The sequence below is a fragment of the Petaurus breviceps genome, unplaced genomic scaffold (assembly GCF_028583685.1).
Source record: "Petaurus breviceps papuanus isolate PSGF00001 unplaced genomic scaffold, PetGlider_PUasm1.0 567, whole genome shotgun sequence".
Classification (NCBI taxonomy): Eukaryota; Metazoa; Chordata; class Mammalia; order Diprotodontia; family Petauridae; genus Petaurus; species Petaurus breviceps.
The window spans coordinates 7833735-7858992 of NW_027186383.1; the positions used below are offsets into that span (position 1 = coordinate 7833735).

At 50.1% G+C, this 25258-nt stretch overlaps 2 protein-coding genes across 4 annotated transcripts in view; one reads left to right on the top strand and one right to left on the bottom strand.

Moving 5' to 3' along the window:
- The window catches only part of LOC138173253 (putative methyltransferase DDB_G0268948), a 19129-nt gene extending 3916 nt beyond the window's left edge, over positions 1–15213 (top strand). For both annotated transcript variants that reach the window (XM_069103215.1, XM_069103216.1), the window contains exons 2-7: positions 6579–6691; positions 7714–7874; positions 8832–9045; positions 10921–11021; positions 11881–12018; positions 15029–15213. In XM_069103215.1, coding sequence (XP_068959316.1) covers positions 6581–6691; positions 7714–7874; positions 8832–9045; positions 10921–11021; positions 11881–12018; positions 15029–15137 — 834 coding nt within the window. In that variant the 5' untranslated portion in view covers positions 6579–6580 and the 3' untranslated portion in view covers positions 15138–15213. The remainder of the gene's footprint in view (positions 1–6578; positions 6692–7713; positions 7875–8831; positions 9046–10920; positions 11022–11880; positions 12019–15028) is intronic.
- A 2639-nt stretch (positions 15214–17852) lies between these two features.
- The window catches only part of DGKD (diacylglycerol kinase delta), a 101856-nt gene continuing 94450 nt past the window's right edge, over positions 17853–25258 (bottom strand). Inside the window, exons 29-30 of one of the 2 annotated variants that reach the window (XM_069103218.1) lie at positions 24557–24687; positions 17853–24104 (exon numbers count right to left, since the gene is read on the bottom strand). In XM_069103218.1, coding sequence (XP_068959319.1) covers positions 24015–24104; positions 24557–24687 — 221 coding nt within the window. In that variant the 3' untranslated portion in view covers positions 17853–24014. Of the gene's footprint in view, positions 24688–25258 lie in introns of both variants that reach the window. The other variant, XM_069103217.1, reaches the window with a different exon arrangement.

Here is a 25258-nt window from a genome sequence, read left to right on the forward strand (position 1 = left end):
CAAAACAAAAAATCTTGTCCTAATCTGTGGCATTTGCTGATTTCCAAAGTGCAAATGCTTGCCATGGAAATTTAACAACTGACTCAAGAGTCACTATGAGCTGACTCCAATACCTATAGCCTGTGACTCTTCATAGATTTTATTGCTTGAAATTCCCTTCATGGTGGAGGAAGCCTTTGCTTGCACAGTGAGAGAAAATACTGGAAAGGCCAGCAGCTCTGGGAGTCATGGCCTGCCAGCCACCACCTGCTGCTTCCCTTCCTCCCTCCCCTTTCCTGTAAGCCAGCTGTTTCCAAATACTTGCCCCCACCTGCAGGGCCCAGATTAACCCAGTTGGGATTAACTCCTACTTTAACAAGAAGCCAGCTCAGTTCCCCAGAGGAGGGATGGGAAGCATCCGTTTCTGTGGGTGATCAATCTCTCATTTCTCCAGGGTGGCCCAGCCTTTCAGTCCCCGAGGGTCTCCTGGGTGGATGGTATAGATTACTGATCTGCTCTGTCCTTCTGACTGTCTAACCCCCTGATCTCTAACCGGCTGCTTGTCCTGAGCCTCAGGGGCTATCCCAGGTAGGCCCTGATTCTCACTTGGCTACTTGGGTTTGACCAGGAGTCAGTCCTTATCTTACATGTTTGGATAAACTTGCTTTCAGTGTCCTGGTCCAGGCTTACCACCAGCTGCCATTCCCTTTCTGGGCCTAATCTCTGCCCTCTCGTTCTTCCAGCCTTGCCCCAGTGCTGCTGGGCCTGATTGCTTGTCCTTTGGGTCAAGACCTGCAGCTGTCTATGGCTACGAATGGTCATGATGGGAAAAGTGACATGTTGACTTAAAGCAATTCATTCCAAGGTGTAAAATCGTGACTGACTTGTCATTGGGTGGGCAGGGAGGGCGTCGAATGCTCCAAGTGGGAGGGAGAAAATCAACTCTCCTCACCGAGGCCAGACAGCCCACCTCACCCCCTGCCCAAAGCAGGGGTTCTCACCCCTTTTTGTGTCCTGGACCCCCTAGAAGCACTCTGGGGACCCTGACTTGGAGCCATGTTCTTCAATGCATAGAACAAAATACATGGGATTACAAAGAAAGCCAATTAAGCCTAAGTACAGTTATCAGAATATTTTTAAAAAATAAATTCCTAGACCCAGGTTAAGAACCCTGAATCAAATGAAGCAAATGTTTCAGGACATGGAAGACTTTGGGGAGTCTGAAAAGTGGCCCAACATTTGCCTTCTGGGCCCCACCTTTTTGTGCAGATAATAGGAGATAAGAGGGTTAAAAAAGAACTTTTTCTTCTGTCTGTGAAGGTGACTCAGCGTCAGCAGGGCATGCCCTTGGAGTTGTCTTTCTGCTGGATTTCCCCACATGGAGCTCCATCCTCTCCTGGGGGAGGCTAGTAACCTGGTGGGTTTTCTGGCTGGCTGGCCCCGTTGGTGAGGGGTCTTGGTCGATGGCCACAAGCTGGGGCAAATCTAATCAGCCCATTTAAGGGGCACTGCCTTGCTTTCATGACATACTCACATAACAAATTATAGACAACATTTTTGTATCTGATCAAAGTATAGTAAAAAAAAGAAGTGGAAGGAGGAAGGATAGCTTTCATTGGATAACTGGATTTCCACTTATGTCTTTATGCTTTGTGTGTAATGGATTAAGCTTCCTACTGCTCCTGCCTGCTCACAGGGAAAGACAGCCCAAACAACAATAGTGTAGTGCTGTAAGGTTTATGGTTGGATCCTCACTCCCCTAGACAAGGGTTTGATGGTTCGATAAAAATCCCTCAAAAGGTGAGGATGAGGTGGTAGAAGTGTTATGAACACTGGGGGCAAGTGAACACTCTGTCAGGGAGAGCCAGGCACCATCTGCTGTGTACCCTGGAGCCTGGCAGAGAGGTTTTTAAAGAGTCTGGAGGCCTGATATTTCACAGAAGACCCCAAGAGGGAGAATTCTGAAGATGTGAGCAGAAAGAATTGTGATGAAGAAAAGGGCCCGCTGCCTAAGGAGGGCATACAGTGTGTGTGTGTCCAGGGACCTCTTCCACTAATTCAAGTTTTAAAGAGACATGTATAGAAGATGGAAGCGGGGGATCTATCCCACGAGGAATCAAGAGTGCCACAGAGCCCCCAACCCCGATGAACTGGGTCTGACCATAAAGAGGAGGCAAAGGGCCTCCTTAGCTACCTTGGGGACAAGAAGTAGCGAAGCTTGGAGGGGAGAAGGATGAACTACTCAGATCTGACCTTGCTTGTTTTTCTCTTTCAAGGAAAAATGATCTCGGGACAGGAAATAGAGCAGAGCGGTCACCAGGGAAGGGAGGCTAAAGTGGGGGTATAGAGGAATACATTAGAAGAACTGGTGGATAGAGTGCTGTTGTTAACAACAATTAGCACTAAATGGTACTTTAAGGTTTTCAAAGTAAAAACACGTTATCTCATTTTATCCTTGAAACAACCTGGGAGGGACTATTATCCCCATATTACAGATGGAGAAACTGAGGCAAACAGAGGTCAAGTGAGTTGCCCAAGGTCACCCAGCTTCCTTACTCCCCAGGCGAGTGCTCTATCTATCCTGCCACTTTACTGCCTCTAATTTGATTGGTGAATGAAGCCGGCAACCTTGGAGAGACCATGGAGCACAGAAGAGGCAGCTCGGGTCTGGAAAAGGGCAAATGTCCTAGTTTTCCCAATAGGAAGGACAGTGCATGGAGTCTTGTGGCAGGTCTGGGGCACGTGATCCAAGGGATGGATTGAGAGCAGTAAGAAAGGGAGGGCAGCTGGCTTCATCAAACACAGACCACAGCAGATTAACCCTGTTTTTTCCTGTAGGCAGGAAGGGTAGTTAGCTGCTTAAATCAGGTGAATGCCAGAGGCTGTGGGGATAGCCCAGGTCTGATGAGTTCACTCCCCTGCTCAAGAAACAACCCTGACTCCCTATGGCTCCAGCCAACCTCACTCCCCTACATATACCCTCTCTCTTCCAGACAAACTGCCCTACTAGAGGGAGCTGGTAGCATGGTGAATAGAGCACTGGGCATGGAGTCAGAAAGACCCGAGTTCAAAGCCAGCCTCAGACATTTCCTAGATGTGTGACCCTGGGCAAGTTACTTAACCTCTGATTACCTCAGTTTCCTCATCTGTAAAGTGGGGATAATAACATCTCCCTCCTAGGGTTGTGGTCAGGATCAAATGAGGTAATTGCCTCCTGCCCTTAACTCTCTCTTTGTTCACAACATATCTTATCTCCCTGCCTTTGCTTACACTGGCACCACCTCTGCCCAACCTGCTTCCACCCCCAGGCCTGGAATGTTCTTTTTCCTCTCCTGGAACTCTTAGAATCTCTAACTTTCTCCCTTCAGAGCTCAGTTCAGGCATCACCTTTTACTTACACTCGGCCTTTCCTGACCACACCTTCCCCTGACATCCCTAAACTATTTTGTATTATTTACTTCTGTACATGTTTTTATTCTCTCTCTTTTTTTTTTTGTTGTCCAGTCCTGTGGGACTTTTCATGACCCTATTTAGGGTTTTCTTAGCAGAGATACTGGACTGGTTTGCCATTTCCTTATCCAGCTCATTTTACAGGTGAGGAAACCGAGGCAAACAGGGTTAAATGACTTGCCCAGGGTCACACACCTAAGTGTCTGAGACTGGATTTGAACCAAGGTCTTCCAGACTCCAGGACCCAGCCCTCTATCCACTATACCACCTACTTTCCCCTTTTCTAAAAACCAAAATTTTATTTCTGTCTTTTGTTTTGACATGACCCCTATCCTTCCCTTCCCTCCTCCCAGAGATCCATCTCCTATAACCAAGAATACCTTTTTTCAAGAAAAAAGGAAGAGGAGGAAAAAGCTTTGACAAAATCAAGCAATACATAACAAATCTGAAAATACACGCAATGTCCTACAGACACGGAGTGGGGAGAGAGGCGTCTTCTTCTTTCTCTCCTCGGGACCATGCTTATCCTTTGGAATTTTTCACATTGCTTTTGGACTTGATAAAATGGAAACTCCTTGAAGGCAGGACCTGTTCCATTTTGACTTTGGGTCCCTAGCACTTAGCTAGTGGAGTCCCTAAGTAGGTACTTAATGCTTGTCTATTGACTGACACGGATTTCAGTGAAGTTTTATCTAAGGTTTTGCACAAGCCTGTGCCTGGAATGCATTCCCTCCTCTTTGCTTTGAATTGGCTTGGGTATCAAGCCCCCCCGAAGCCTTTCCTGACCTCTTCCCCTTCCCCCATCTATTTTCTCTGTACTATCCATCTTTGGCTACTTGTTGTATCCCTCCACCCCAGGAGAATTTAAGCTCCCCAATGACAAGACCTCTTTTGATTTCTCTTTCTGCCGCTCCAGCGTCTTGCACACAGCAGGTCTTGAATGAATTGTTATTGAATTGGATGCTGTCCTTGATGACAGGGAGGAGAGCTATGGGTAATAGTTGTTAGGAGCCATCCAGTAGACCCAAAGAGTAGACAATGATGCCTTGAGATTTCTTGGCTCTGTAGAGTGCTCTGGGGAGCTGACCTTGGCTTGGTGCTGTTGAGTTCTTTAAATCAGTGACTCAGATATACACATTTGCATCATACCAGAAGATTGCTACCAGCTGGATAGTGCACCAGAATTTTCAACAGGTTAGACTGCTGGGCTAACTCAAGTAAGACGAAATGAATAAGGGTCAGTGTCAACTTGTTGGGTTAAAAAAATCAACTGTACAAGTATAGGATGGGGAGATGAGAAAGAATTCTGGTCCTGGTGTCTGAGGATTTGGGTCCGAATCTCTCCTCTGTATTTAGTACCTGTATCACCTGAGGCCAGACACTTGGCCTCCAAGGGCCTCAGTTTCACCATCTGTAAAATGAGGCAGTTGGAGGAAAGGGTTTCCGAAGCCCCTTCAGCTTTAGATCTGTGAGCTATGAGAGAGCCATTGTCAAGGAAAAAACTGTTTGGGGAATGTTGTGACTACAGCCTCAACATAAGTGAGCCATAGAAGGGGACCTGGAAGAGTAAGGCCAAGCTGCTGGGCTACACCAAGAGCTGCAGAGGGTAGAATAAGGGGAATAACATGCCCTCTCCTCTCGAAGCTGGTCATGCTCAGCCCTGCGACAGCCCACACAGGCAGGCGTCTGGGCTACTGGGGCCATTTCCGGGCATCATTTTTATTTTAAAATTTGTGTTAACTCTTTTCATCCCAAACCACTCCCTCCATGTTTCCCTTCCTTGGTAGAACCCTGGACAGAAACAGGGAAGTCAGGAGAAGGTTTTCATTGAAGAGGAAAGATGAAGAGTTTCATTTGGGATATTTCCCACCTGACCACACTGCTCTGGCTTTTCTTGTACTTCTCCATCATGCCCTCGAATCAGGAGCCACCCCCTTCCTTTTGGGCATTGTCTTCCTGTTAGATTGTAATCTCCCTGAGGCCAGGGACTGTCTGTTTCTATATACTTGTACCCCCAGTGCATGTCACATAGTAGGCTCTTTTTTTTAAAGCAATTGGGGTTAAGTAACTTGTCCAAGGTTACACAGCCAGTTATTTTTGTGTGGGTGTTAAGTATCTGAGGCGGAACCGATCCTGGGTCCTCCCAACTCCCGGCACCTAGGTGCCCCCTTAGTAGGCTCCTAATGAATGCTTGACCAACTGACTATTGAGTTTGGGAAGTTTGTGGTACAACAGGGCAGAGCTGTCCAGGGCATCCCAAGCTCAATACTCAATCAACAAACATTTAATGGTGATGAGATAAGCTCAGGGGAGGGAGAAGGGCTGGATATGTACATCTGGGAATGATGGTTACCAAAAATGTGTCATCATCATCATTGTGCCCAGTGTTCTCCTGGTTCTGTTTCTCTCTACAAAGGTTCAGATGAGTATTCCCATGTTTTTCTGAATTTTTCATTCATTATTTCATTATTTCCATGATATTAACAGGTCATAATTTGCTTGGTAATTTCCCTGCTATGATTTTTTTCTGTTACTATAATCAGTACCACAAATTATTTTGGAAATTTCCAGTTTTTGAACTGGGGCTGTATCCTCTGGGCACCTGTTTGCTGAAGAATATAGAATAACTTAAGCATATGCAGAAGGTGCTCGGGATGGTAAGAAGACTGGAGAATGTGCCTTAGGAGGACCAGCTGAAGGAACAGGAAGTGAATTGGAACAGGAACACAATTGCCATGCTTAAATATCTGAAGGATCTCCTCTAGAAGAAGCATTAGACTTGGCCTTCTTGGCCCCAGAAGGCAGACTTCTGTTGATGGTCAGAGAGAAATGTCTGAGGAAGATTTTCACTGCATGTAAGAGCTTATTTAGTGGAGCTCTTCAAAGTGGGCTGGGTAATTGGGTGTCTATGTTCACTGCTTCTGAAATGATGGCCCATTAGGTGGGAATAAGGCTGATAATGTTGTTTGTTGGAACCGTATTCTCCCCATGCCAAACACCACCAGATTCCATGAGCTAATCCCATTTCCCATTCTGTGGAAGTCCCCTGGGTTGACATAAAATGATTAACTTGTCAATAGGCAAACACTAACAAAGAATTCTAGCTGGGGGTGACCCTGTGGCTGAACCAAGGCTGTTTTCTCTTCCAGTCATGTCTGCCCAGCTGTTTGAGGGGAAAGATCATGCAGCCCTCTATCAGAAACACAGGTTCCCTCCCCCCAAAGAGCTCCTTAACATCATTTTCTCCTATTTAGAAGAAAAGGTAAGAAGCTTTAGATGTGATGCACGGTTGTTCCAACCAGCTACTGAAGGGGGATAAGGGCAAAGCTTCAAAATCAGAGTTTTGATGCCCTTTCTGGTGAGGGGTGGCAGCTGTGCTCATTGAATGCCACCCCCACCTTTCCTTGTCCTCGGCTTTCACTCATGATCACGACCGACAGTCCTCACAACAGCCGTGGGAAGGAGATGCCGCATATCATCAGCTGCATTTGGGGGGGAGGGGCAAGCTGAGGCTTGTGGTATGGTGGCTAGGAAACAGAGGAGCCAGGACTCAAACCCACTTCTCTCCGGGGTTAGGCAGCTGTGTGGCTCAGTGGATAGAATGCTGGGGCTGGAGTTGAGAAGATCCAGTTCAGACCCAGCCGCAGATACCTCTAGGCTGGGATTATCTTTATTCCCTTGAAAGTCATGTAACTTCTGTTTGCCTCAGTTTCTTAAACTGTCAAATGGGGATGATGGCACATGTCTCACAGGGCTGTTGTGAAGATCCAATGAGATCATGTTTGTAAAGCTCTTGGCACAGCGCTGGGCCACAGCAGGCACTAAGTGTTTTCTCCCTTCCCTGCTCCCAGGATTCCAGATCAAGCACCATTTCCGCCACACCAAGGCTGACCTCCCTTTTCTGCTCTTGGTCCTTTTGATGTCCCCCACTGGGCCCTTTGGGTTGGCCAGTGCTCAGACCCAAATTCCACATTCTTTCACCTGAGAACAGTGAGTCAACAGGCATCTATTGAGTGCTGACTGTGTGCTACACGTGGCACTGAATGCTGGGGATACAGGGAAAGGCAGGAGCTTGGTGCCTGCCCTCACAGCAGGTGACAATCCATATCTCCAAGATGCCTAGAGCATTGGCGGAAGGGAGTGTCGGAGGGAAGGCAGCCCCTTCCCCTCTCTCAGATGTCCCTCACTTGTCTTTCTGCCATGATACCCCTTCCCTTGGACCTCTTCGTTGGCCCCCTATACCTGGGAGCCTCAGGCTGGGATTGACGCCCTCTCTTTCCTTAGAAAGGCAAACCTTATGACCTAGCGGTGGATGTTGGCTGTGGATCGGGTCAAAGCACCCAGGTCCTGGTCCCTCATTTTGCCAGGGTCCTGGGGACAGACATCAGTGAAGCTCAGATTCAACAGGCCAAGCAAACACACAACTCCTCCCAAGTTTCTTACTGGTAAGTTTGCCTGAAAATATCGACTCAAACCCAACAGACTTTGGGGGGGCCACAGTCCATTTCCTCCAATTCACAGATAAAGAAACTGAAACACACCCACCTTGTCTGTCTCTGGGCCAGTAGAGAAAGGTTTCTTTGCTCCCTTATGGGGTGAGAGGAGCTCCTCAATAGATAGAATTTATAGGAATTATAGGAATATAGGGTGATAGAATTATAGGAAAATCGGTCAGTAAACATTTATTAAGCACCTACTGTGTGCTGGACATTGTGCTAAACTTAGGGAGACAGAGAAAGGTAAAAGACAGGCCCTGCCCTCAAGGAACTCAGAGTCTAATGGAGGGAACAATATGTAAAAAAGTGTTTACAACTACAGACAGGACAAACAGGACATAATGAACAGAAGGAAGACAGAATGGAGCGGACAGAGAGAAGCTTCCTGTAGAAGGCGGGATTGTAGCTGGGGTTCGAAGGACACCAGGGAAGCCCAGAGGCAGACCGAGGCTGGAGAAGGTGGCAGACGTGGTGCACAGCCAGAGTTGGGAATGAAGTGTCCTAGGTCAGAGTAGGGAAGCTGGGATCGTGCCTTAGCCCTTCTTACGCTTGCTCTAGGCTGCCCCACCCTCCTCCCACTCCCCATCAGGATGGGAACTTGAGATCAGGAACTGTTGTGCTTCCGTATCCCCAGCCTCTGGGATGAGAACTTGTATACAGTCAGCGCTCTAGTCTTGTTTAATTGAGTGGAAGCATTTAGAAGCCTGCTACCCACCCAGGGAAGCTGATTGGCCAGATCACAGAGCTGGTCCCTGTGCAAGGATTACCCATGTGTTTGCGTCTCCATGACCCAGCCGTCCTTTGTTCAGCTTAAAGCTGTTCTCTGCACCCACTGTGTGCGTGCAGGGGCTGTGTTAGAGGCTCATTACCGTGGTGGTCACCGGCCTTGCCTCCCTCCCTCCACAGCGTCTGCCCGGCAGAAGCGCTCCCGGTGGAGGATGGCTCCGTGGACCTGCTCACCGCCTTCGTAGCGGCGCATTGGTTTGACATGCAGCCCTTCATGAGAGAGCTAGAGCGGGTTCTGAAGCCCCGGGGCTGTGTGAGCCTCAGTACCTATAGCCCCAAAATGAGGATTCGTTACGGGAACTGCTCGGAAGCGCTCACTGGGATCTTCAGGGAGGTGGGTGCCGCCGACAGGGGTTTCACTGACATAACTCCCAGACAGGGAGGCTCTCTCCACCAACATAGGCTGGCACCTCCTACAAGTCGTTCTTGGAAAGGAACCTTGAAAGCCGAGATGGCTTCACCCTCGGGGTCCCCGGCCAGGCTGTGTCAGAGGCAGGACCCAAGCCAGCTAGCTTTCTCTCTTCATTCCTGCCTCTGCTCCCCTGTGCTGTGGTCACACAGTCTGCGGTCTCCTGGAATGATCCATAGACCAATAGCTGGCCGCCCATTGGGGAGGAAGGGGGTCCGGCTGTGACTCCTTCAAGGCAGCCCCTGAAGTAGCCAGATCTGGCCTTGGGCTTCCCCTTCCTCAAAAGAGATCGCATTAGATTTAGCTTCTGAACTTTTGCACAAACTGATGGTAACGGGTTGGGGAGGCTGGCCTGGCCCCTTCCCGCGGGTGGAGTCGTTTGTGGGACCTTTGTCAAACATGCCCTTAGCCAGCTTTACTTTTCAACCAGAGTCAACCCTTTATTTATTTGAAGGGCGGGTGCTTGGGCCGGTGAAGGTGTTTCCAGAGATACCAGGGGGTGTGGGTGCTTACTTCATGCTTTCCCCTTCCCTGTGAATGGGCCGCGCCATGGGTGTACATAAGGATGTGGGGAGTGCACCAGCCTTGGCGAGCTTTGCCCCCTCGCCAGGTTCTGCTTTGACCATCTGCTTTGAAACTCTCCCCCTGTGCCTGCAAGGGCTGCGAGGCAAGTAGTTGGGATCAGCCTCTGTTGGGGTCAGCATCTGACACCTCCCTCCCCTCCCCTCCTCAACCCCCAAGGCTCTCGGGGCTCCTGTAGGGGCTCCTGAATCTTTTTATCTGCAAAAAGCCACGTTCACAGTGGGGCTACTGGAACCTTTTTGTACCCAGGATCCCTTTGGTCATCTGGTGAAGCCTCCGGACACCATTACAGAATAATGTGGTTTAAAAAAATTCATAATTGAAGAAAATGCTAAATTTCAGTTAGAGGTTGGTAGGAAAAAAAAGATGTATTTTTTCCCATCTAAGTTCACAGACTCCCTAAAATCTATCCATGAACCCCAGTTGGGAACCCCTGGCCTATCCTGGCCTGCCACACCAGTAACTTGGCTTCCACATATAGAATTATTTTTCGAGGTCTCTAGATCATACAATGGATTGGACTTAGAGGCGAGACCCCGAGTGTAAATTCTGCCTCAGACACTAGCTGTGTGACATTTGGCCTCAATCTGAGCCTGTTTATCCATCTGCAAAAACAACAGCACCTTCGTCGTGGAGCTGGGAGACTCAGAGGGATAATGTGTAAAACTTTACATACCTTAAAGTCGCAGGTAAACGTTTATAATAATAATAATTAGTATTAATTGCTGTAACCGTGCTACGAATACCTTATTCCCTTTAAAAGAAAGATAAATGTAACTGTCTGGGCTGTATAGGCCTTTATGGGCCCGTTCACTCCACTCTGGTATCCCCTTGAGGGGTCTGTGATTTTTTTCTGTCTGGCTACTCCATTCAGGGACAGAGATCTCGATCCCTCTGATCTCTTTATAGATGCAGCTTGTGGGAGGGGTTAGAGCTCTAGTCTAGGGAGTCAGCAGGACGTGACTTTGAATCCTGCCTCAGACAGGATTTACTAGATCATTTACTAGTCTGTGACCCTGGCCAAGTCACTTCTACCTGCCTCTGTTTTCCGGCTTTTTCAGACCACTGGCTGCCTCTCCCTGAAAAACTGCCACATTCTCAGTGGCCTTCTGTTTTGGTCCAGCATTGCAGGCAACCCAGAGGACTGTTACAATGCACTATTTCTGAGAACCCCAATTCTTCCTTTTTTCCTGTCTTAATGGAATTTTTTCATTGCAGACTCAAGATGTCCTTAATAAGTATGCAAATGAAAAGATCCATGTCATCCTCTCTGAATACCAAGAGATACTTGATCTTGTGCCCTTTCCAGACAAAAAAAGGTGAGAGACAACTCGTTGCCAAAGTCTTTTCTTATACAAGGTGTGCCAAAAATCTTTGTGAAGCTTTAAGTTTTAAAGCTTTCATAGCTAGAAGTTTTAATGGCTTTGTTTTAAAGTTTTGATAACTCAAAACTTCACAAAGACTCTGGGACACCTTGTATAGAATATAGGGAAAACACTGAAGATCTTAAAATGCAAAAAACAACAAAAAAAAACCCTCTCCTGCTGGAAGGGACCCTCAAAGAGCATTTGCAATCCCTTGCTTTTAATTGTGAATTAACTAAATCCTTCCTGACTCTCTATTTTTAAACCTCTTTGGGAAAACTTGAATCCAAATCCCACCTGTGATAGAGTTGTGGACTTTCTATACAGAAGCTGTTGTCCCCACCTTCGAACAGAGTGTCTGTGGAGCTGCACCATTCTAGACCCATACCTTCTTTTGTGGCTCGGCCCAGAGAGGGAATGTCACACAGTTAGCTGCTATTGGGATCATTTAGGAGAATTAGTTGCTTTTCTCCCCAGAAGGAATCAGACATCTTGGGATGCACATCACAGAAGTTTTGGGTGTGTTGTGAATGGGATGTTCAGAGCACCTGCAAGAAGCAGCAGTTATCTCAGCTGATTAACCATGTGGTCCTATCTCTCTCTGAGCCTCAGTTTCTTCATTTGTAAAATGGGGTTAATGAGATCCCCAGGATCTAACTCATGAGATAGTTGTGAGATCAAAGGTGGGTGATAAAGCATGTCGAAAGCCTGACGTGCCTTAGAAATGTTATAATGTGAAGATTTGGGGCCATGACTTTATTATTCCACAATAAACTTGGAGACTTACCTCAATGAATTGTTTCCTCCATTGCAGAGTTATTTTTCAGGGAGGTGAAGTTTCCTTTACTGTTGCTGGCCTGATGGGATTTCTACAGTCTTTTTCCATGTTCCAGACCTTTAAGAACGCCCAACCAGAGGCAGCAGAAGCCCTCTTGCACCAGACTCAATCGAGGTAAGAATGGGGTGGGGGCACTGGATGCCTCAGGGTGTCACTCTGTGTCAGAGCTCTGGAGCAGAAGTGAGTCTCTAGCTAGAATACATGAAGGTGTTGGCTTCAGCAATGCCATGTGTGATTGGAACTGGCCTGGTTCAGCTCTGACTCCACATTTTCTTTTCCCCTAATGTCAGTCCTCAGTCCTTTTATTCTCTTGCCCAATTTGTGATTTATCTTCTGGGCTCCAAACTCACATCTCCACTTGGCTGCCTCACTCTTATCTTAAACTCAGTATATCTATATAGAACTTGGGATACCTCCCCTCCTTGTGTTTGGGACTACTAACAAAGATATCAAAGGTTTAAGGGAATATTTGGGTCTGAATCCACTTGAAAAAGGCATAGTTTATGAGCCCCCACCAAAGCATTTACTTTTACTCATCAGTCAGAGGACACAGTTAGTTCAAAGCAAAGGGAATTAATGAAGTGGCATTGTAAGAAAAGCAGCATTAGAACATTCTTCCTCCTATAAAACTGGGGCACACACTCCCACAGATTCCCATACCTTTAAAGGAAAGGCATACTTGTGGGGAACACATGTGACCAAGAGGCATGTGCACAGAGGTAGAGTGTATCTCTGACAATGATGCAGGGTCTTCTGGAAATGTGACTATTGTATTCATGTTGGGTGTGTTCTCTGGTAATCTGGTGGGGGTATATGTCCTCTGCTGTGTTCTACTCTACCAGTCTCATGCTCATTGCTAGGTATTCCTTTATTGGGTCTGTTGTTCTAGAGTAGACATTCTTTGCTTTTTTTTCTTTTTTGGAGGGCAATTGGAGTTAAGTGACTTGCCCAAGGTCACAGGCTAGTTTTTGTGTTAAGTGTCTGAGGCCGCATTTGAACTCAGGTCCTCCTGACTCCAGGGCCAGTGCTCTATTCCCTGCATCACCTAGCTGCCCTCTTTGCTTTCTTTCTTTCTTTTTTGGCTTTTTGAAGGGGGGAAGGCAGGGCAATTGGGGTTAAGTGACTTGCCCAAGGTCACATGGCTAGTAAGTGTTAAGTGTCTGAGGCCAGATTTAAACTCAGGTCCTTCTGACTCTAGGACCGGTGCTGTATTCACTGCATCACCTAGCCACCACTAGAGTAGACATTCTTTTTTTTTTTTTTTAAGCAATTGGGGTTAAGTAACTTGCTCAAGGTTACACGGCCAGTTATTATTTCTGGGTGTGGTGCTGAGTATCTGAGCCCGGATTTGATCCAGGTCATCCCAACACTGGAGCTGGTGCTCTTACTCACTGAGCCACCTGGCCGCCCCTAGAGTAGACATTCTTGACCTTTTTTGTGACATGGACTCCTTGGCTGGCAGTCTGGTGGAACTAATTAACCCTTTCTCAAAATCATATTTTTAAATAATTGAAGGAAATACTAAATTTCAGTGAGAAGTTAATGAAATCAAAGATATAAACTTTTTCTCCCATCCAGGTTCAAGGATCCCTTGAAATCTATCCGTGGACCCCAGGTTAAGAATCCCTATTCTAAGGCTTCTAGCTTTGGCTACAATCTTTAGCTGAGATGCTACTTCCTTGGAGGAGGGAACTCTACTGTATTTATTTTATCTTAGAATCGGGGTTTTAGCTTTGATTTTTATTTATTTATTTTTATTTTATTTACCTATCGATTTATTTATTTTAGTGAGAGGCAGACTGTTCACATACCTAGTTTCAGACCAGAAAAACCCCACAATTGCTTTCTCTCCATAAAGAAGAGGTGATAATTCTCAGTCTTACTATAGCTTTAAGTAGTTCTTCTCTCCAGAAGGATCTTTACCCACACCAATTTCTGTTTGGAACAGTCAGCTACGTAGAGGCCACAGGCATTTAATTTGTCCTTGAAGCTACTGGGGCTGAATCACAGTCCTTTCCCCCCCAAACATATGTCTTGACTTAAAGTTAGAAATTCCTTTCCACTCATACCCTCTACCTCAAGTCACTGTTTCAAATTCCTGACTTGAGCAAGCACAGATTTGCTAAGCCTTCTAGCTTTTAGTCACCCTATGTCTAGAACAGAATGCACTCCCCCTTTATCTCTTACTTATGTTTCCTACAGTTTTTGGGCTTTTCTGCATCCCTCAGTCCACTATAATCAACAGGTTCTGCCAGTTCCTGCTTCTTAATCTCTCCCACGTTTCACCTCCCTTCCCTTGCTACTCCTACAAATCCTTCTTCCAGAACTCGGAAATGGCCTCAGAATGAATCTTTTGCTTTCATTCTCTTTCCTTCCAATCCATTCTGCCCACTGATACAGATTAATTCCCCAACATCCCTCTTTTGCCCATCTGTGCCTTTCTCATAAACCTTCAATGGCTGTCGATATAGAAAAAGTACAAATTTTGTTCAACCTGGCACCAACCTACCTCTCCAACCTCATCTCTGCTTCTCCCAGATCTCCTGTGGCCAAGCTAGTCTGTCTCATTTCCCTCTACGTACAGGTTCAGTGGCTAGGCCACTGGGCTGAATGCATGGAGAGGAGTTATGTGTAGAGACAGAAAAGACTGGAAGCAGTCAGGTTGTGAAAAGCTTTAAATGTCAAACAAATTCCTCTTTGATCCTAGATGTGACAGGGAGGATAGAAAGGTAGAAAAAATGACTTTGGTGAGGCACCAAAGGGGAGCTTTTGACCCTGCGGGAGAGACTATTCTTGGCACTCTGTTGTGGGGGTAGAGGCTGGGGTTAAGGGAAGGCAAGTTTGCCAAGGTGTATTTATAGCCAAAGAGACAGGCCTGGGAGGAGGAGGAAGAGGAAGAGGAGGAAAGAGGTTGTGTTAAGGAGAGGACAGGATCATTTTCCTCTTTCTGCTGAAGGCAGGAGCTATAGCACAAGGGATTCCAGGAGAGTCTTACATTAGAATTCAGAATTCAGTGTCCAAACTCCCACCCTTCATCCTTTCATCACGTTTCACTTTGGTTCTTGAAAGGTGCCCAACGAAATACCTAATGACAACAACTCTGCCCTTGTGTTTGTTTCTACAGATTCTTGGAGACCATGAAGGTATCTTCTCTTGAAACTCCATTAGCAATAATTTTTGAGTATGTTTGTGTTTTGGCTTGCAAGACACCAAAGGAGAAGGTGGAACCTTAGTTTCCAAATGAACAAAACTCTTAACCTTGGACCCAGTTCCAAACCCAATAAAGAAGCACAGAATCCCTAGAAGGAAGCTTGGCGTTGGGTCATTCAGTATCAAACTTAGACCCTTTCCCCATGGGATACTTGAGAGAGACTGGGCTTCCATCACATAAAGGGAATAATCTAAGGCTTGTCCTTGCTGGGCAGAGACAGCATGACTTGAAATACTGAGTGGAGAGGGCTACTCTGGCATATAAACGGTCAGGAGTCCAGATCAAGTGGGTTTATTGTGGGGCACAGAGAGAGGAGAAGTCAGTGCCCTGTGCAAACATCAGAGGTAGGGGAGAGAGCTCTGAATCTGTGACTGACTCAGTGGCTTAGAACCCTCCCGGGTGGGGAGGGCTGGTCCTGTTTGGGAATAAATACAGCATCGTCGTCATCTTCATTCTTGGCCCATGTTCAGCAGAGAATTGAGGGAGTTCTTTACCCAGGGTGCATGGGGTCTATCTGTAATAGCCAGAGGCGAAAAGTCTGTCATGTTCTCCAGCGAAGTGAGCTCCCAGGATGAGTCTGAGAACAGTGGGCCAGCCAGCCAGAGGGGAGTGGGGAGAATCCCCATTTGGTTGATGTCCCATCTGGTTGTCCTTTCATACCCTCCCCGTTCCCCAGCCCATTCACTGCCCTGTCCTGTGGATTCCACCTGGGGACCTTCCTCTCTTCTCATCGCCAACATCCTAGATGGGGTCCTCATTACCTTCCCCTTCCTGATCTTGGGATTTAGAACCAAAGGAACCATAGTGATTGTTTAGTCAACCTTAGCCCTCTTTCAGATGAGCCAATGGAAGCAGAGTCATGCAGGCAGTAAGTGGCCCTTCCACTAGTCCCCCCACCTCCAGCCTCTCTGCTCACCAACACCTGCACGTACAGCTGGGATCACAGCAATTTGCTCAAAGACCTTCTGTGGCCCATTGCTCAACGTTCCTTTCCTCCTTAACAGGACAGAGCTGGGCACAGATCTATGGATGCACACATTCTGTGGGAGGTGGGGGCTGAAGGAGAGAGCACATGACTGAAGATGCGGTTGGCTCTCGCCTTGTAGCTACTGTGTGTGGCTGGGGGAGGCTGAGGTGGAGCCGTGGATATTTGTGGTGGAGAGAGGCTGGGGTCTCTTCGGTCCCAGAGGTCAGAGCAGAGCATTTGGCACCGGGAGAAGATGCAACCACCCCTGGGAAGCCTCAGCATTGGCAGCGCCATTGGTGGACCCCCAGCCCTCTACAAGGGGGTTGAAGCTGAGCAGGGGGTGCCTACAGTTCAAAAAGGGCTTGGGCTGCTGGGTGTGGGAAGGGTTCGCAGGGCACAATCTCCGATGCTTGGCTTTAACTCCTTTTCTTCTATAGTTTTGAATAAATTATTCTTCATCCCAGTTCCTGATCGAATTCCACGAAATGGAGCAAAGGTCTTCCGAAGGTGGGGTTTTCCGGTGGGTGGATGCGGAGTCCAGAGTCTAATGGCAGTCATTTATACCACCTACGCTAGACCCAAGGAACGGGCATTGAGACCGATAAAGGGGTGCCCAATCTGGAGAGGGCGGGACAGGGGAGGAGGAGGTGGGGGATGGAGGGGAGAGAGCTGCTTCTCTCCCAAGCTCTAGTCCACTGCCAGATCAGTCCACCTCCTCATTCCCTTCTCTCTGCTCACGTAACCTCCACCCCAATTCAACCTCATGTTGCCTTTTGCCTGCATTGTTCGTGGCCTCCTGCCTGGTTTCCCTGCCTCCCAGGCCACGGCCCTACTCTTAGAAGCACCAGGGGCTTCCTTTTGGTCCAATGACACATGGTAAACTGATGTTTAAAGCCCCGCCGCCCCCAGCCCTGTGCTTTCTTGCCTTCTCTCTGCTCATCTCCTGCCTCCATACCTTTGGCCCTGGGGTCTCTCCCACCCCCAAGTCTGGAAGGTGCTTGCCCCTTACTGCTGCCTCAGGTTTCCTCCCTTCCTTCAAGCGTACCCCCAATGCCATATTCTCAGGAAGCCTTCCCTGGCCCCTCAACATTTCTGTCCTGATTTTGGGTCTGTTCCCTGCAGACTCTGTCCATACACTGCCCTCCTTTCAGCCTTTGGGCAGGAAGCCCCACTGGAACACTTCCCAGGGAAGGGCTGCTCTAACGTGGCTTCACACAATTCCTATCTCAACAGAAGCAGTGAGGCAGCAGAGTAGAGAGAGGTCTGGCCTTGAAATTTGGCCTCAGACACGTGCTGTGTGACTCTGGGCTAGTCCATTAACCTCTCTCAATTTACCCCATCTGTAAAATGAGGACACAACTCCGCCCTCACAGGGGTGTCATATATCTGAAGGCCTTGGCAGAGTCCTACATTCAGCTACTGTCATGTAATTAACCATGACTGGGAAGTAGGCCTCCGATCAAGGTTCGAATCCCACCATGGGCCCACACGGGTCATACTGGGACTCGAGGTAGCTGAGACTGTGGGTGCTCCCTCAGGTCTGTTCCCTGTCCCAGTGAATGAGGTCTGGGCAACCTTGGGTTTCAGCCACAGCTTTCTGGGACTTGCTGTGCCCACCCGACAAGGCTGTTTTGCAGCCTGTTTCATCCTCTCCAGGCCTGCTGCTGAAAAAGCAGCATGGGATCAGTCTGGAAGGATTCGGCACTACCATCCCACAGTGCGGCGTAGCCCTTCGGCAAAGGGCCTGGCAATGAAAACAGGGCTCAGATGGCAGAGGGTGGAAAACAGGCTTCCTTTATATACAAGACCAACTTATTTACAACAGCCAGATGTGAACTATGTACATTAAAATACAAGAGGCATTTGTTTCCATGGTAACCACTGTATAAATTAAGATAATAAATATGAGGAGAGTTGGGTCCCATCCTAAGGCACGAAACCTTGGCTCCAAGATGCTCTGGGACCGGGCTCCCTCCTTCCCTCGGGCAGAACCACAGGCACCGCAGCTGGGACCCTCAGAGGAACAGACTCTGCTTCTGGGGGCTCCTCCGGGCCCAGCAACACAGCCCATAATTATCCACGTGCAAGAACAGGGACATCACAACGTCCCCAAACAGCGGCAGCCTGATGGCTGACTTCTTCAGGAGACAATCTGTTTACAGTACACACAATTGTTTAAAAAAAGAAAACCAAACAACTTTTACGTAAACAATCTTTTTTGTTTTGTTTTTACCACGGATAATACACATTTTAAAATAATACTCTCAACAACAACAGAAAGCAAAGGCTTGTCCTTGGCGCAGGGAGGGGGGAAGCTCCTGGCCATCATAGCTGCTAGGCAGGCTGGGAAATTCACTAGTGATGAAACAAAAGTGTGCGTGTGAGGGGGTGTCCTCGCCCTTGAAGCCCCCAGCCTCCCGCCTGTGTCCCATCCATATGAATTCTAAAATCTGGGGAACTTGGGAAGGTCTAGGAGGGGATGGGGGCCCTCTTTGTGGCCTGCCTGTCTGGACCCCAGGTGGCTGGGGCTGCTGGGCAGCGCCACCCTGCGCCCATTTCTGCACCTGCACAATGATCATTAGATTCTGTGTTGTCAGATGAGGGTTCGTGACGGGGAGCTACAGACCATCCTAGATAGTCCTCGGAGGGTGGGTGCAGGAGGCACCCCCTGCCCTGTCAATGAGGTTGGCTGGCACAGAAGAGCCTTGTAGCGCAGGGCAGGAGGCGCGGGGGATGGGCAAGGCATCAGCTATCAAAACCTCAGAGGACAGTTGGTCTACCTGGCACCTGCCCACAGGTCCTTTCTAGAACATGGCCCCCCAGCCTCCACTGGCAGCGCCCACTCCTCCCTTTAGAAACTTCCAGCACCCTCAGTGTCTGCTCAGGCTCCAATATGTCCTGATTGTTACCCTAGGAAAGTCACCTACCTAACCTCTCTTAGCTTGTTTTCTCATCTACAAAATGGGGACACTTTTATCATGCTTGACCCCATGGGGATGCGGGTTCTGCAAACTTTAGAACCATAGAGACCCACATAGTGGACGCTTCTCTCACCCTAATTCTGATTTTCTTGGGAAGAGACACTATGGGCTCCTTCCCAACCCAATATCTTTGAAACTCAAGAAATTCTCCTTTCTGAAGCCCCTCTGTCCCCATCTTGAATTAGACTTCCCTGACTGGCCATCAGTTCAGAGATGAGGAACCAAAGGCCCATGGGCCTGTGACCAGAACCTGAATCCTTTGCCCCCCAATCCCAATCCTCTCCCTCCCCCATTGTATCACTATGATGGACACTCAATGGGTTCTCTTGCATGTTGGGCTCCCGGGCTGCCTGCCTCCTCTACCCCCCAGGAAAGCTGGCCAGGTCTCATCTGGCCTCCACTCGCCCCCTCCCTGCCGTCTACAATCTATGCAGCTGAGCCAGGACAGAATCTGTGCAGCTCAGTGGTTACTGTGCTCCTCAGGGAGCACGGAGCTATGCCCCCAAATCCCAAAAGAACACGGCTGCTAAACCACTCTCTTGATCAGGGATATTTGAAAAACAGAGAGAATGGGAACCAGCAAAGGATGGCAAACGTCCAAATTCTCAGAAGGAAGGAAGGAGTAGACTGAATTATCCTGGCAGGCAAGCTTGATTTCACCTCCACTGCTGAGTGACTTCCTGTCAGGCCTTAGGCCCAGGGCAGGTTCAACAATTCAGCTGCAGCTGCCCAGAGGGGCTGAGATCTGCATAAACGGAGGGATGGTCCACACTGACAAAACACATTCCTCAAATGGGACCCTCCAGGTAGTGATGAGAGCCAGAATGGGGCTGAGACAGGAGGGAGAGTGTCAAACAGGGCAGGTAGGCAGGTGACCATCAGCTGTGGAAAGGCTCGACAAATTGTGACACACGAACATAATGGGCCATCAGAGCTGCAGAGGAAATGATGACTATGAAGAACTCAGAGAAGCCTGGGAAGATTTAGATGAACGGGTCCCGACCATTCTGGTAAATGGACCCAAGCAGAGGAACACAACAACAATGCAAATAACAAAAAGCTGACATGAAATTCTAGGTGATTCTGGCTCAAGGGAGGAGCTGGGAACATGGACCTCCTGTCTCTCAGCAAAGGAGGGGGGCCATGGCGATGGGACAAGCAAATACTACAGACTCAGCTGGTGTGTTGGTCAATTTTGCTGAACTGCCTTGTAATCCTGATGGCCGGGCTTGCCATGGAGAAGAGATGAAAACGTGCACCTCCCACGGACACGAGATGTCCGCTGTAAGAGGAAGCTTGCTGGGGAGCAGCTGGGGAGGACATTCAGAAATGAACAGGATGTCAAAATAAAACGCGTCAATAATGAAAGAGAAAACAGATGCCTTAAGTGCTCACTTTCCTAAGAGCCAGCATGAGATCACGGAGAACATGATACTATCCCTTTTTCTGGGCAGAGACACAAGATGGGGGGGGGAGATCAGGGAAACCCTCAAGACCCCACATTTGGCAAAGAGGCTGGAATCACACTTGGGCCAAGATGCATCAAAGCTGCTGGAAGGGTCTGGCTGCAGAGACCAGAGCACGGGCTTTCAAGAAGGCCAGGGGGCCCTAGCAGGGATTGTCAGCGCTGGAAGAAGGTAGTCAAGGCTTGCTGATCAAATCCACGGATGACCAACGCTGGAAGGGGCACTTAAAAAGAATATTATTCAGAAGACAATTCAGAAACACTTGGAGACATGCTAAAATATCAGGCCTAATCTAAGTAGATGATGTGAAACAAGGACAAATTCAGGTCTTACATTGAGGTTAAAAAACCCCAGGGCAGGCATGGCAAGGGAATTCCAAGGAGGGGGCTCCGGGCCCTGGGGATGGCATGCTGACCAGTGTCGACCGAGGCAGCATGAACGGAGCACAGGGGGCAAGAAAGAAGCTACAGCCTGGCCCTGGCCTCAGCTCTAGATGAGAGGCCTGGATGCCACATCAGAGGACCTGGGCCTACCTGGCCTCAAGATCTGGGCAGAGGGACAGTAACTGCCAACGTTCCCCATTCCTGATGGATGCTGAGCAGCAGTGAAGATGTCTGGTTCCATCTCTACTGGGAAACATCAAAAGTAGGGACTTGAGATCTACTAAGAACTGGAAAACCCCTTTTTGTTTCAGTTTTTATTTTTATATTTCCTGTGCTGTCCCACAAGGGTGGGCAGGCTGACCTGGACATGCCTGTATGTGAGGTGACCACAACACAGACTACGCAAGGGGAGACAGTGCAGGGATCTAGCCAGCGGGCACATGTGCCTCCTGGCCGAGAGGCCCTCCAGACACGGCCCAAGTGGCCTGCGTCTGCTTCAGTCGCCTCCTTCTGCCTAACTTAGCTCACTAAGGAAAGGGCAGGAGGACGTCCAGCTGGACACGAGGCCACACCTGTGCCCCAGCCAACTGCTGCCATGGACACACACAGGCACACAAGGGATTCTGTGTTTACATGTCATTGGACCAGGCCCTTAGAAGCCCTGGGGTGCAGATGGGGAAACCGAGGCAGTGAGGACCCAGGCGGCTTGCCCAGAATCACAGAGGGGACGCTTCTGCGCCAGGATCCAGCCCAGCCCCCGCCCTGCCCGGGCTCTGGGCACACTATCTCGAAGCCGTGATGCCGTCTCTCTTGGGCTTTCAAGTTTCACCTTGATTCAGCCACAGCAGGTTTCCCAGAAAAATTTCTCTATGTGCAGCTCTGATCAATTTAACGTTGCTTCTAGTGCCAATAGGGAACAGTTCCCATTTAAAGGACTTTCTTCAGGTCATCCTGGTAGGCGGGCAAGCTCCCTTCCAGGAGGACCATCAGAGGAAAGCCTCGTGGTGAGTGCTCTGCTAAGAGGACAGAGCCACTGTCCCTTCTGAGATGGGGGCAGAGCTGTGACTTCAGCATGGGTAGCACGCCTGGACCACGCCGGGATGCCTACAAAACACTAGGCATTCCTGAAGGAAATCTGACACTTTCCAAACTTTCATGTTGGTAATTTGGTCTCATTTTAGATACCATGGGTCTGGAGGCAACGTCCAAGGACCAGCAGAGACTGAGGATTCTGGGCTCGGGAGGCTGGGGCCTGGGGTCCTGCTGCAGCTCGTTCCAAGCCAGTCATGCTTGTGTGTGAGTGTGTGTGTGTGTGTATGCGCATGTGAGTGTGTGTGTGAGTGCATGTGTGCGCATGTGAGCGTGTGTGAGTGTGTGTGTGTGCGTGCGTGTGCAGAGAGGGGAGCTGGTGCTGAGGGACAGCTAGCACAGGATTCTAATCCAATGATGACAGCCCTTTTGGAGGCAAATGCGCCACTGAGTGGCAACAGGTGCCAGCGCGCTCCCTCCCTGCTCAGGACTTGGGGAGAATGTACAGGGCTCCCCACGGACCGAGGCTGGTGTCCATCCCCACGAAGGCCCCCTGCATAGAAGCTGAGTGAAGACAGAAAGGATGCCAGCAAACCCTGAGATAAGAGGGACGGGTGGCCGGGGCTGGGGGGCCTTCCTTCCATTATGTGGAATTAGGATCCCAAGGCATCAAGCCCACTCAGGAACCGAAGGCAGTATGGCCACAGTTTCCTACTCTGTAAAACGAGGGGGTGGGTCTACACCAGGGGTACTTAACCTGTGGCCTATGAGCATTATGAAACATTTTGGTGACTATCAATAATCCTCTGAGATTTTCTGTATTGCACTGTTTGCATCTAAAGCCAGGCTTCTGAGAAGGGGTACACAGGTATCCCCAGACCCCAAAACGCTGGTCCATCTCTCAGGGCCGTCAAGCTCGATACCAGCGGTATCAACTGTCCTAGAAGCACAGGGTCCCGCCACGCAGGTCAATTCTCCTTACTTGTCTTGGCTTCTGGTGACTTGTGCTCATTTATTTTCTCAGCAGCAATCACTGTGCTGGTTTCATGATGGATCTGTGATGATAACTGAGCCGGGCGGTCACTGGAGAGGCTTCTCTAGCCCCAAGAAGGGCACAGCGACCTCTCCAGCCCTTTGCCTGACGGGGCCAGATTCTGCTCCCATCCGCTCTGTGGGCTCTGCTGGGTCTTTGGAGTCCTGGCCCCCGGCAGATGACAGAACTGCCATTTAATACACGTTGGTTGTGACCCTTCTGAGAGTGAGATCTCATGAGAGAGGGAGACAAAGGAACTGCAGTGACAGGATGAATGAATGGGCGACTCCCAGGGGGAAGCTGACTCTTCTGGTTCTAGCCCCATGAAGACGGCAGCGCGAGGGAAAGGCCACAGCGCTTTCAGCTCATGAGGGCAGTGCCAAACCTTCTCCAGGGGCTCTGCACCACCAGATGAGCCTGGTGGGCTGCGCCAGGCAGGGCTGGGATCTGTTCTCCTGACTCTCTAGGCTGGGGAGCTTGGGAAGGTCTGGGGACTCGGCTGGCGGGGAGAAGAGGAGTGAGAATGGTTTCTAAGAGGCTCCCAGAGTCGGAGACTCCACGTTCTCATCCGGCTGCAACGGCCAATCGCACTGCATCCTGTGGCCGGCAAGCCCAGGGGCTGCAGCTGGGCTCGGGGAGGGGCTGCTGCTTGTCTTCTGGGCAGGGTCTGGGCTTCCTCCAGGCACAGTCTGTCTACAGGGATCCGAGCACACAGGAGGAGGTCCAGCCGAGGTGGGCGCTGGGCTCTGGGGCGGCCCTGGCAGCTGTGGGCTATGTCCACCAGGCAGGTTCCCGGAGCTATGAGGATGCCAGACCTCTGCAAGGTAGCTGTGTTGCTGTGGTTAAGACCTGCCCGGGGGCTGGAGGGCGGGGGCGAGGGTCCTTTTGACAAGCCGTACCCGCATGGAAGAGAGTAGCACCATGATATAAGCTCTGCTAGCAGCTGCCCTGCCGGGGAGGGCAGGCGGTGAGCGCGCCAGGCCCTGCGGCGGATGCTTCAGTTGGGGAGGGGGGGCAGGCGCATGCCGTGAAGATGCTGGCTAGGCCTCGCTGGCAGGAGCGCTGCGGCTCAGCTCCCTGACTCCGTGCAGGATCCTCTTCATGTGGCCCACTTTGGTCACCCCGAGGTCCTGAAAGCCAAAAGGAAAACCCCCCATGGAGCCCGGTGCCATCGGCCACCTCAGCCGGGCCCTGGGGCTAATGGGAGGAAACCCTTAAACAGCGGCCTCCTTACAGCTGGCCAGGACACCTCCAGTGCCACCCCCGGGGCCCCTGGCCCCCCAGGCACAGACCGGGCAGCACTGTGTGGTCAGGAGGCTCCGGTCCAGCCCTGCCTGCGGCTGCCCAATCACCCTCCCCCACCCAGGCTGCTCCAGCCCCTACCCCGCAACCCCTGTCACCAGGCACTGGGCCTGGCCTCATCCTCGGTGCTCCGGGGCCTCTTCAGGCAGACGGTCTCCTCCCACATACTGCACACTCCTCGAGGGCAGAGCCTAGGGCCTGACCAAAAGCCCACCTGTGACCTGTGCACCCCATGGGCACAGCCAGGGACTCCCCCCGGACGTGAACAACGGGAAAGTACCTTGAGGTCCCTCCGCTCGAGCTGCAGGAGCTCGGGGCCCCGGATGTCGTGGCGGATGAAGATATCTCTATACTCACAAAGACTGAGGTGCTCAAGCCAGGCCGCGACCTCCTCCGTGCCCCAAACGTGAACTGTCAGAGACGGAAAAGCAGGGGGAGCTGAGAGAGGAGCCCAGTGCACCCAAGGCCTCAGGAGCAAGCAGAGCGAGCCCAGCGCCCGCCACCCAGAGCCAAGATCATCGATTGGGGGCGTCCGAGAGGCGAGGCAGGACCCCTTCCCAAGGGGCCGCCCGCTCGCAGGTGCAGCCGGTCCATGGCTTCCTGGTCATCCTTCCCCGCAACCCCGATGAAGCCGCCCTCCTGCCCAGAGCCGAGGTCGGCCTGCCAGGCCGGCTCCAACGTAAGGAGGGCGCAGGCCCGGCCTCGAGGCAGTGGCACTTTTAGGCCCTGACCATATTTTCTTTTCTTTTAAAGTGACCTCATCCAAAGGGTGGGTGGTCTCTACAGGACACCCACCTTTATAGTTATTTAGTTGTAATGGAAAAGTGTTGCTTAAAACACAACCAGCCCAGCCCCGACCTGGCCTCTGGGACCCAATTCAGAGCAGGGTCAGCGGGCGGACGGCATGGTCAAACACGTGTCTGATGGAAGCTGGACCGACTACACCCACGCACAGGCCCTCTGCTCTGGACTGGAATTGTAG